Source organism: Salvelinus fontinalis, chromosome 30 (genome assembly GCF_029448725.1).
Source record: "Salvelinus fontinalis isolate EN_2023a chromosome 30, ASM2944872v1, whole genome shotgun sequence".
Classification (NCBI taxonomy): domain Eukaryota; kingdom Metazoa; phylum Chordata; class Actinopteri; order Salmoniformes; family Salmonidae; genus Salvelinus; species Salvelinus fontinalis.
The window spans coordinates 5,336,905-5,349,890 of record NC_074694.1 but is presented as its reverse complement, the minus strand read 5'-3'; the positions used below and the strand labels follow the sequence as shown (position 1 = coordinate 5,349,890).

The 12,986-nt window shown below is 47.6% G+C and overlaps 1 protein-coding gene across 12 annotated transcripts in view; it reads left to right on the top strand.

The window, feature by feature from the left end:
* Positions 1–12,986, top strand: part of LOC129828560 (mucin-4-like) — a 162,846-nt gene that overhangs the window by 146,231 nt on the left and 3,629 nt on the right. For all 12 annotated transcript variants that reach the window (XM_055889593.1, XM_055889588.1, XM_055889592.1 and 9 more), the window contains 2 exons: positions 10,070–10,230; positions 11,770–11,876. In XM_055889593.1, coding sequence (XP_055745568.1) covers positions 10,070–10,230; positions 11,770–11,876 — 268 coding nt within the window. The remainder of the gene's footprint in view (positions 1–10,069; positions 10,231–11,769; positions 11,877–12,986) is intronic.

Sequence of the window (12,986 nt, the reverse complement as noted above, 5' to 3'; positions counted from 1 at the left end):
GAGCTGAAATCAGTGGTTATCCATTATGCTAACGTAGCTTCTTTTTCCCAGAATGTGCGGATATTTCTATTAGACTCTCACCTATTCTGACCAAATAGCTATTCATAAACATTACAAAAAAATACATGTTGTATAGGAAATGATAGATACACTAGTTCTTAATGCAATCGCAGTGTTAGAATTCTAAAAATATCTTCATTACGACACAAGGCTTATGTTATAGCGAGAGAGTGGCCAAAACCTGGGCGCAAAACTACTAGTATACAGTTTGACAGATATATGAAATAGCATCACAAAATGGGTCCTACTTTTGCTGATCTTCCATCAGAATGTTGTACAAGGGGTCCTTTGTCCAGAACAGTCGTTGTTTGGATTTAGAACATCGTTTTTCCCTCTTCAATTAGCCAGCGCACTGGCCAAGTGGCGCGAAGCTCTCCTTTCTGAACAAAGGCACACAACGCAACACGCCTAACGTCCCGAATAAATTTCAAAAATCTAATAAAACTATATTGAAAAAACATACTTTACGATGATATTGTTACATGTATCAAATAAAATCAAAGCCGGAGATAGTAGTCGCCTATAACGACGGCTTTTCAGAAGGCAATTCCAGGTCCATCTTCGCGCTTTTCAGAAAACAGGAAATGGATGACTCGTCGTGCCAAGAGGATATATTCCACCTCAGACCAAGATAAACACTCCATTTCTTCTCTCACTTCCTCTTGACATCCAGGGGAAGGTGTATGACGTGCATGTATACTCATACGTATCATGCCCATTTATAGGCAGGCCCTTGAACAGAGATTCATTTTCAGACTTTCCACTTCCTGGTCAGAAAGTGTGCTGCCAAATGAGTTCTGTTTTACTCACAGACAAAATTCAAACGGTTTTAAAAACTAGATAGTGTTTTCTATCCAATAGTAATAATAATAATATGCATATTGTACGAGCAAGAATAGAGTACGAGGCCGTTTAAATTGGGCACGATTTTCCCCCAAAGTGTAAATAGCGCCCTCTATCCTCAACAGGTTTTAACATGTCTTGGGGGTATGATATAAAATGCTAACCTCCACTGTTATTGTACTGGTGAGGTGTTAGCATGTCTTGGGGGTATGATATAAAATGCTAACCTCCCCTGTTATTGTAATGGTGAGGTGTTAGCATGTCTTGGGGGTATGATATAAAATGCTAACCTCCCCTGTTATTGTAATGGTGAGAGGTTAGCATGTCTTGGGGGTATGATATAAAATGCTAACCTCCCCTGTTATTGTAATGGTGAGAGGTTAGCATGTCTTGGGGGTATGCTAACCTCCCCTGTTATTGTCATGGTGAGAGGTTAGCATGTCTTAGGGGTATGATATTTGCACGTCTGTAACTATCTTATCCGTGTCCATGGTAGCATCCATATTCACGTTGCAGCAGTGGTGTATTAAGTAAACATACTTGAAAGTACATTTTAAGTCCTTTTTGGGGTATCTGTAATTTACTTTACTATTTATACTTTTGACAACTTTTATTTTTACTTCACTACATTCCTAAAGCAAATAATGTACTTTTTACTCCTTACATTTTCCCTGACACCCAAAAGTACTCACTATGAATGATTAGCATGACAGAAAAATTGTAAAATTCACACACTTATCAAGAGAACATCCCTGGTCATCCCTATTGCCTCTGATCTGGAGGACTCACTAAACAAAGAACATCCCTGGTCATCCCTACTGCCTCTGATCTGGAGGACTCACTAAACAGAGAACATCCCTGGTCATCCTTACTGCCTCTGATCTGGAGGACTCACTAAACAGAGAACATCCCTGGTCATCTCTACTGACTCTTATCTGGAGGACTCACTAAACAGAGAACATCCCTGGTCATCCCTACTGCCTCTGATCTGGAGGACTCACTAAACAGAGAACATCCCTGGTCATCCTTACTGCCTCTGATCTGGAGGACTCACTAAACAGAGAACATCCCTGGTCATCCCTACTGCCTCTGTTCTGGAGGACTCACTAAACAGAGAACGTCCCTGGTCGTCCCTACTGCCTCTGATCTGAAGGACCCACTAAACAGAGAACATCCCTGGTCATCCCTACTGCCTCTGATCTGGAGGACTCACTAAACAGAGAACATCCCTGGTCATCCCTACTGCCTCTGATCTGGAGGACTCACTAAACAGAGAACATCCCTGCTCATCCCTACTGCCTCTGATCTGGAGGACTCACTAAACAGAGAACATCCCTGGTCATCTCTACTGACTCTTATCTGGAGGACTCACTAAACAGAGAACATCCCTGGTCATCCCTACTGCCTCTGATCTGGAGGACTCACTAAACAGAGAACATCCCTGGTCATCCCTACTGCCTCTGATCTGGTGGACTCACTAAACAGAGAACATCCCTGGTCATCTCTACTGACTCTTATCTGGAGGACTCACTAAACAGAGAACATCCCTGGTCATCCCTACTGCCTCTGATCTGGAGGACTCACTAAACAGAGAACATCCCTGGTCATCCCTACTGCCTCTGATCTGGAGGACTCACTAAACAGAGAACATCCCTGGTCATCCCTACTGCCTCTGATCTGGAGGACTCACTAAACAGAGAACATCCCTGGTCATCCCTACTGCCTCTGATCTGGTGGACTCACTAAACAGAGAACATCCCTGGTCATCTCTACTGACTCTTATCTGGAGGACTCACTAAACAGAGAACATCCCTGGTCATCCCTACTGCCTCTGATCTGGAGGACTCACTAAACACAGAACATCCCTGGTCATCCCTACTGCCTCTGATCTGGAGGACTCACTAAACAGAGAACATCCCTGGTCATCCCTACTGCCTCTGATCTGGAGGACTCACTAAACAGAGAACATCCCTGGCCATCCCTACTGCCTCTGATCTGGAGGACTCACTAAACAGAGAACATCCCTGGTCATCCCTACTGCCTCTGATCTGGAGGACTCACTAAACAGAGAACATCCCTGGCCATCCCTACTGCCTCTGATCTGGAGGACTCACTAAACAGAGAACATCCCTGGTCATCCCTACTGCCTCTGATCTGGAGGACTCACTAAACAGAGAACATCCCTGGTCATCTCTACTGACTCTTATCTGGAGGACTCACTAAACAGAGAACATCCCTGGTCATCCCTACTGCCTCTGATCTGGAGGACTCACTAAACAGAGAACATCCCTGGTCATCCCTACTGCCTCTGATCTGGAGGACTCACTAAACAGAGAACATCCCTGGTCATCCTTACTGCCTCTGATCTGGAGGACTCACTAAACAGAGAACATCCCTGGTCATCCCTACTGCCTCTGATCTGGAGGACTCACTAAACAGAGAACATCCCTGGTCATCTCTACTGACTCTTATCTGGAGGACTCACTAAACAGAGAACATCCCTGGTCATCCCTACTGCCTCTGATCTGGAGGACTCACTAAACACAGAACATCCCTGGTCATCCCTACTGCCTCTGATCTGGAGGACTCACTAAACAGAGAACATCCCTGGTCATCCCTACTGCCTCTGATCTGGAGGACTCACTAAACAGAGAACATCCCTGGCCATCCCTACTGCCTCTGATCTGGAGGACTCACTAAACAGAGAACATCCCTGGTCATCCCTACTGCCTCTGATCTGGAGGACTCACTAAACAGAGAACATCCCTGGCCATCCCTACTGCCTCTGATCTGGAGGACTCACTAAACAGAGAACATCCCTGGTCATCCCTACTGCCTCTGATCTGGAGGACTCACTAAACAGAGAACATCCCTGGTCATCTCTACTGACTCTTATCTGGAGGACTCACTAAACAGAGAACATCCCTGGTCATCCCTACTGCCTCTGATCTGGAGGACTCACTAAACAGAGAACATCCCTGGTCATCCCTACTGCCTCTGATCTGGAGGACTCACTAAACAGAGAACATCCCTGGTCATCCTTACTGCCTCTGATCTGGAGGACTCACTAAACAGAGAACATCCCTGGTCATCCCTACTGCCTCTGATCTGGAGGACTCACTAAACAGAGAACATCCCTGGTCATCTCTACTGCCTCTGATCTGGAGGACTCACTAAACAGAGAACATCCCTGGTCATCCCTACTGCCTCTGATCTGGAGGACTCACTAAACAGAGAACATCCCTGGTCATCCCTACTGCCTCTGATCTGGAGGACTCACTAAACAGAGAACATCCCTGCTCATCCCTACTGCCTCTGATCTGGAGGACTCACTAAACAGAGAACATCCCTGGTCATCTCTACTGACTCTTATCTGGAGGACTCACTAAACAGAGAACATCCCTGGTCATCCCTACTGCCTCTGATCTGGAGGACTCACTAAACAGAGAACATCCCTGGTCATCCCTACTGCCTCTGATCTGGTGGACTCACTAAACAGAGAACATCCCTGGTCATCTCTACTGACTCTGATCTGGAGGACTCACTAAACAGAGAACATCCCTGGTCATCCCTACTGCCTCTGATCTGGAGGAGTCACTAAACAGAGAACATCCCTGGTCATCCCTACTGCCTCTGATCTGGAGGACTCACTAAACAGAGAACATCCCTGGTCATCCCTACTGCCTCTGATCTGGAGGACTCACTAAACAGAGAACATCCCTGGTCATCCCTACTGCCTCTGATCTGGTGGACTCACTAAACAGAGAACATCCCTGGTCATCTCTACTGACTCTTATCTGGAGGACTCACTAAACAGAGAACATCCCTGGTCATCCCTACTGCCTCTGATCTGGAGGACTCACTAAACAGAGAACATCCCTGGTCATCTCTACTGCCTCTGATCTGGAGGACTCACTAAACAGAGAACATCCCTGGTCATCTCTACTGACTCTTATCTGGAGGACTCACTAAACAGAGAACATCCCTGGTCATCCCTACTGCCTCTGATCTGGAGGACTCACTAAACAGAGAACATCCCTGGTCATCCCTACTGCCTCTGATCTGGAGGACTCACTAAACAGAGAACATCCCTGGTCATCCCTACTGCCTCTGATCTGGCGGACTCACTAAACAGAGAACATCCCTGGTCATCCCTACTGCCTCTGATCTGGAGGACTCACTAAACAGAGAACATCCCTGGTCATCTCTACTGCCTCTGATCTGGAGGACTCACTAAACAGAGAACATCCCTGGTCATCCCTACTGCCTCTGATCTGGAGGACTCACTAAACAGAGAACATCCCTGGTCATCCCTACTGCCTCTGATCTGGAGGACTCACTAAACAGAGAACATCCCTGCTCATCCCTACTGCCTCTGATCTGGAGGACTCACTAAACAGAGAACATCCCTGGTCATCTCTACTGACTCTTATCTGGAGGACTCACTAAACAGAGAACATCCCTGGTCATCCCTACTGCCTCTGATCTGGAGGACTCACTAAACAGAGAACATCCCTGGTCATCCCTACTGCCTCTGATCTGGTGGACTCACTAAACAGAGAACATCCCTGGTCATCTCTACTGACTCTGATCTGGAGGACTCACTAAACAGAGAACATCCCTGGTCATCCCTACTGCCTCTGATCTGGAGGAGTCACTAAACAGAGAACATCCCTGGTCATCCCTACTGCCTCTGATCTGGAGGACTCACTAAACAGAGAACATCCCTGGTCATCCCTACTGCCTCTGATCTGGAGGACTCACTAAACAGAGAACATCCCTGGTCATCCCTACTGCCTCTGATCTGGTGGACTCACTAAACAGAGAACATCCCTGGTCATCTCTACTGACTCTTATCTGGAGGACTCACTAAACAGAGAACATCCCTGGTCATCCCTACTGCCTCTGATCTGGAGGACTCACTAAACAGAGAACATCCCTGGTCATCTCTACTGCCTCTGATCTGGAGGACTCACTAAACAGAGAACATCCCTGGTCATCTCTACTGACTCTTATCTGGAGGACTCACTAAACAGAGAACATCCCTGGTCATCCCTACTGCCTCTGATCTGGAGGACTCACTAAACAGAGAACATCCCTGGTCATCCCTACTGCCTCTGATCTGGAGGACTCACTAAACAGAGAACATCCCTGGTCATCCCTACTGCCTCTGATCTGGCGGACTCACTAAACAGAGAACATCCCTGGTCATCCCTACTGCCTCTGATCTGGAGGACTCACTAAACAGAGAACATCCCTGGTCATCTCTACTGCCTCTGATCTGGAGGACTCACTAAACAGAGAACATCCCTGGTCATCCCTACTGCCTCTGATCTGGAGGACTCACTAAACAGAGAATAATATTTTACAGGGTGACTTTCACTGGAGTCCTTTTCTATTAAGGTATCTTTACTTTCACTCAGGTTTGACAATTAGGTACTTTTTCCACCCCTGTGAATCAATGGCCTCGTTCATTTCGCTCATCGTTCCGTGTTTGTTCTGTCCGCATGCTTCACACAGAAACACAGGGTTTATCAACATTGCCTTCGTGCTAAAATGTCCCTAATGCAGGCGACATTATCTAACGTAGGAAGACGTAGCAGTAGAAACCTACTCTGTTTTTTATTGATGTCAAATCCATTCTCTACAATTTCTCAATGAATGGAGTTACCAGTGTGTCTCAGTTTAGCCTCATTTATACTTGGCGCTAACATGCATCCTTAGTCCTGATCTTGTCCGCGTTCTGATTGTGCCCACATGTTCTAAAACGTGTTTACACGTGATATTAAAAATGTCTCTTAATATTCGTCTACTGTGTCCGCATTGTGACCAGATTTCTTGGTCCCCTAATGCAGTGTCTAACGTCATGGTAACAACCTGAGGTCTGTTCTTCTAGTTCTAATGTATTGTCTAACGTCATGGTAACAACCTGAGGTCTGTTCTAGTTCTAATGCAGTGTCTAATGTCATGGTAACAACCTTCTGAGGTCTGTTCTTCTAGTTCTAATGTATTGTCTAACGTCATGGTAACAACCTGAGGTCTGTTCTAGTTCTAATGCAGTGTCTAATGTCATGGTAACAACCTGAGGTCTGTTCTTCTATACAAATGATACACTTGTAAGATGTCCAGACACAATGATTGGCTGACTACCTCCGCAGGCGGTCAGGAAGATCTGATCACAATTAGTCTTTTAATCATCTACATCTGTTAGGAAAAATGTGGGCACAATCAAAATCTGGACAAGATTACGACAAAGGATACATGTAAGAACCAGGTATAAACAGGGCGTGCGTGTGTATATGTAAGCATGTGTGCGTGTGTGTGTCGATATACACATTTGTGTGTGTGTGTGTGTGTGTGTCGATATACACATGTCTGTGTGTGTGTGTGTGCGTGCATGTTTTAGTGTCTTTGTATTTGTGTGTGCAGTATCAGGACCACCATCTCATCTCTGTCATCTCTCTCCTCTCTCCTCTCTCTATCCTCCCTCTCCTCTCTCTATCCTCCCTCTCCTCTCTCTATCCTCCCTCTCCTCTCTCTATCCTCCCTCTCCTCTCTCTATCCTCCCTCTCCTCTCTCTATCCTCCCTCTCCTCTCTCTATCCTCCCTCTCCTCTCTCTATCCTCCCTCTCCTCTCTCTATCCTCCCTCTCCTTTCTCTATCCTCCCTCTCCTCTCTCTATCCTCCCTCTCCTCTCTATCCTCCCTCTCCTCTCTCTATCCTCCCTCTCCTCTCTCTATCCTCCCTCTCCTCTCTCTATCCTCCCTCTCCTCTCTCTATCCTCCCTCTCTCTATCCTCCCTCTATCCTCCCTCTCCTCTCTCTATCCTCCCTCTCCTCTCTCTATCCTCCCTCTCCTCTCTCTATCCTCCCTCTCCTCTCTCTATCCTCCCTCTCCTCTCTCTATCCTCCATCCCTCCATCTCCTCTCTCTATCCTCCCTCTCCTCTCTCTATCCTCTTTCTCTATCCTCCCTCTCCTCTCTCTATCCTCCCTCTCCTCTCTCTATCCTCTTTCTCTATCCTCCCTCTCCTCTCTCTATCCTCCCTCTCCTCTCTCTATCCTCCCTCTCCTCTTTCTCTATCCTCCCTCTCCTCTCTCTATCCTCCCTCTCCTCTCTCTATCCTCCCTCTCCTCTCTCTATCCTCCCTCTCCTCTTTCTCTATCCTCCCTCTCCTCTTTCTCTATCCTCCCTCTCCTCTCTCTATCCTCCCTCTCCTCTCTCTCCTCTCTCTATCCTCCCTCTCCTCTTTCTCTATCCTCCCTCTCCTCTTTCTCTATCCTCCCTCTCCTCTCTCTATCCTCCCTCTCCTCTCTCTATCCTCCCTCTCCTCTCTCTATCCTCCCTCTCCTCTTTCTCTATCCTCCCTCTCCTCTCTCTATCCTCCCTCTCCTCTTTCTCTATCCTCCCTCTCCTCTCTCTATCCTCCCTCTCCTCTCCCCTCTCTATCCTCCCTCTTCTCTCTCTATCCTCCCTCTCCTCTCTCTATCCCCCCTCTCCTCTCTCTATCCTCTCTCTATCCTCCCTCTCCTCTCTCTATCCACCCTCTCCTCTCTCTATCCTCCCTCTCCTCTCTCTATCCTCCCTCTCCTCTCTCTATCCTCCCTCTCCTCTCTATCCTCCCTCTCCTCTCTCTATCCTCTCCTCTCTCTATCCTCCCTCTCCTCTCTCTATCCTCCCTCTCCTCTCTCTATCCTCCCTCTCCTCTCTCTATCCTCCCTCTCCTCTCTCTATCCTCCCTCCCTCTCTCTATCCTCCCTCTCCTCTCTCTATATCCTCCCTCTATCCTCCCTCTCCTCTCTCTATCCTCCCTCTATCCTCCCTCTCCTCTCTCTATATCCTCCCTCTCCTCTCTCTATCCTCCCTCTCCTCTCTCTATCCTCCCTCTCCTCTCTATCCTCCCTCTCCTCTTTCTATCCTCTCCTCTCTCTATCCTCCCTCTCCTCTCTCTATCCTCCCTCTCCTCTCTCTATCCTCCCTCTCCTCTCTCTATCCTCCCTCTCCTCTCTCTATCCTCCCTCTCCTCTCTCTATCCTCCCTCTCCTCTCTCTATCCTCTTTCTCTATCCTCCCTCTCCTCTCTCTATCCTCCCTCTCTCTATCCTCCCTCTCCTCTCTCTATATCCTCCCTCTATCCTCCCTCTCCTCTCTCTATCCTCCCTCTATCCTCCCTCTCCTCTCTCTATATCCTCCCTCTCCTCTCTCTATCCTCCCTCTCCTCTCTCTATCCTCCCTCTCCTCTCTCTATCCTCCCTCTATCCTCCCTCTCCTCTCTCTATATCCTCCCTCTCCTCTCTCTATATCCTCCCTCTCCTCTCTCTCTATCCTCCCTCTCCTTTCTCTCTATCCTCCCTCTCCTCTCTCTGTCCTCCCTCTCCTCTCTCTCTATCCTCCCTCTCCTTTCTCTCTATCCTCCCTCTCCTCTCTCTGTCCTCCCTCTCCTCTCTCTATCCTCCCTCTCCTCTCCTCTCTATCCTCCCTCTCCTCTCTCTGTCCTCCCTCTCCTCTCTCTATCCTCCCTCTCCTCTCCTCTCTATCCTCCCTCTCCTCTCTCTGTCCTCCCTCTCCTCTCTCTATCCTCCCTCTCCTCTCTCTATATCCTCCCTCTCCTCTCTCTATATCCTCCCTCTCCTCTCTCTCTATCCTCCCTCTCCTTTCTCTCTATCCTCCCTCTCCTCTCTCTGTCCTCCCTCTCCTCTCTCTCTATCCTCCCTCTCCTTTCTGTCTATCCTCCCTCTCCTCTCTCTGTCCTCCCTCTCCTCTCTCTATCCTCCCTCTCCTCTCCTCTCTATCCTCCCTCTCCTCTCTCTGTCCTCCCTCTCCTCTCTCTATCCTCCCTCCATCTCTCTCCTCTCTATCCTCCCTCCATCTCTCTCCTCTCTCTCTATCCTCCCTCTCCTCTCTCTATCCTCCCTCTCCCCTCTCTATCCTCCCTCTCCTCTCTCTCTACCCTCCCTCCATCCCTCTCTATCCTCCCTCTTCTCTCACTATCCTCCCTATCCTCCCTCTCCTCTCCTCTCTCTATCCTCCCTCTCCCCTCTCTATCCTCCCTCTCCTCTCTCTATCCTCCCTCCATCTCTCTCATCTCTCCATCCTTCGTCCCTCCATCTCACGTCTCTGTCTGTCCTCTCTCTCTCTCTTCTCTTTCTGTGTCCTCCCTCCCACCAGACGATGAGCAGAAGGATAAGTCTCTGTCTCACCACACCATCCAGCAGCTGATCGTAGAGAAGGACCAGGCTCTTTCAGACCTCAACTCAGTAGAGAAAAGTCTGGCCGAACTGTTCAGACGATACGAGAAGCTGAAGGACGTCCTCGAGGGCTACCGCAAGGTAGGTAGGGGGGGGGTGGGGGGTGAAAGCACAGACACGGCTTCTGACGACTGCATACACACACTTACCGAAGGCTGTTCGTCACTGTCGATCATGACGATATTCCAGTCGTTATTATTGTAGTGGCATGACTTCAGTCGGTTAATTGATGTGGTCCTTTGTAAGTCCTGCCTTTTGGGATCTGGGATGGCTCAGTTGGTAAGAGTGAGATGCTTAGCAACTGCGATCTAGTGGATTCCCCACGGGGGATCACATAAGATCTCAGTGTACTGTAACGTGGGATAACATGTGTCTGTTTAGGGGCATCTTCATATCAGACCCATTCAAACACTGTCTCTGTGTGTGTAACCATTCAAACACTCTCTCTATGTGTTACCATTCAAACACTGTCTCTGTGTGTGTGTGTGTGTGTGTGTGTGTGTGTGTGTGTGTGTGTGTGTGTGTGTGTGTGTGTGTGTGTGTGTGTGTGTGTGTGTGTGTGTGTTACCATTCAAACACAGTCTTTCTGTGTGTGTGTGTGTGTGTGTGTGTGTGTGTGTGTGTGTGTGTGTGTGTGTGTGTGTGTGTGTGTGTGTGTGTGTGTTACCATTCAAACACAGTCTTTCTGTGTGTGTGTGTGTGTGTGTGTGTGTGTGTGTGTGTGTGTGTGTGTGTGTGTGTGTGTGTGTGTGTGTGTGTGTGTGTGTGTGTGTGTGTGTTACCATTCAAACACTGTCTCTCTGTGTGTGTTACGATTCAAACACAGTCTTTCTGTGTGTGTGTGTGTGTGTGTTTGTGTGTGTGTGTGTGTGTGTGTTACCATTCAAACACTGTCTCTCTGTGTGTGTTACCATTCAAACACTGTCTCTCTGTGTGTGTTACGATTCAAACACTGTCTCTCTGTGTGTGTTACGATTCAAACACTGTCTCTCTGTGTGTGTTACGATTCAAACACTGTCTCTCTGTGTGTGTTACGATTCAAACACAGTCTTTCTGTGTGTGTGTGTGTGTGTGTGTGTGTGTGTGTGTTACCATTCAAACACTGTCTCTCTGTGTGTGTTACCATTCAAACACTGTCTCTCTGTGTGTGTTACGATTCAAACACTGTCTCTCTGTGTGTGTTACGATTCAAACACAGTCTTTCTGTGTGTGTGTGTGTGTGTGTGTGTGTGTGTGTGTTACCATTCAAACACAGTCTTTCTGTGTGTGTGTGTGTGTGTGTGTGTGTGTGTGTTACCATTCAAACACTGTCTCTCTGTGTGTGTTACGATTCAAAGACTGTCTCTCTGTGTGTGTTACCATTCAAACACTGTCTCTCTCTCTCTCTGTGTGTGTGTGTGTGTGTGTGTGTGTGTGTGTGTGTGTGTGTGTGTGTGTGTGTGTGTGTGTGTGTGTGTGTGTGTGTGTGTGTGTGTGTGTGTGTGTGTGTGTGTGTGTGTGTGTGTGTGTGTGTGTGTGTTACCATTCAAACACAGTCTCTCTGTGTGTGTGTTATAGTTGATAGTTTACTAAAACCCTAAATCAGGTGTCTCTCTTTCTGGCTGTGTGTCTCCCCATCAGAATGAGGAGGTGTTGAAGAGGTGTGCTCAGGAGTACCTGTCCCGGGTGAGGAAAGAGGAACAACGATACCATGCCCTGAAGATCCATGCAGAGGAGAAACTAGACAGGTGAGCCCTGAAGATCCATGCAGAGGAGAAACTAGACAGGTGAGCCCTGAAGATCCATGCAGAGGAGAAACTAGACAGGTGAGCCCTGAAGATCCATGCAGAGGAGAAACTAGACAGGTGAGCCCTGAAGATCCATGCAGAGGAGAAACTAGACAGGTGAGTCCTGAAAATCCATGCAGAGGAGAAACTAGACAGGTGAGCCCTGAAAATCCATGCAGAGGAGAAACTAGACAGGTGAGTCCTGAAAATCCATGCAGAGGAGAAACTAGACAGGTGAGTCCTGAAAATCCATGCAGAGGAGAAACTAGACAGGTGAGTCCTGATGGACCTCCCTCCCCTCTGGAGAAACTAGACAGGTGAGTCCTGATGGACCTCCCTCCCCTCTGGAGAAACTAGACAGGTGAGTTGAGACCTAATGGACCTCCCTCCCCGCTGAGTCTGGTTCCTCTCTAGGTTTCTTCCTTCTCTGATGTCTTTTTAACCTTGCCACTTGGCTTCAGTTCATTTGTTGATAAAAGCTGACGAGATAACGTCTGGTGTTTTTCCATCTAGACAGATCTAAACCAGGGGTTTACCAGTGTTTTTCCATCTAGACAGATCTAAACCAGGGGTTTACCAGTGTTTTAATGTGTCTCTGGTGTTTTTCCATCTAGACAGATCTAAACCAGGGGTTTACCAATGTTTTTCCATCTAGACAGATCTAAACCAGGGGTTTACCAGTGTTTTTCCATCTAGACAGATCTAAACCAAGGGTTTTCCAGTGTTTTTCCATCTAGACAGATCTAAACCAGGGGTTTACCAGTGTTTTTCCATCTAGACAGATCTAAACCAAGGGTTTTCCAGTGTTTTTCCATCTAGACAGATCTAAACCAGGGGTTTATCAGTGTTTTTCCATCTAGACAGATCTAAACCAGGGGTTTACCAGTGTTTTTCCATCTAGACAGATCTAAACCAGGGGTTTACCAGTGTTTTTCCATCTAGACAGATCTAAACCAGGGGTTTATCAGTGTTTTTCCATCTAGACAGATCTAAACCAGGGGTTTACCAGTGTTTTTCCATCTAGACAGATCTAAACCAAGGGTTTTACAGTGTTTTTCCATCTAGACAGAT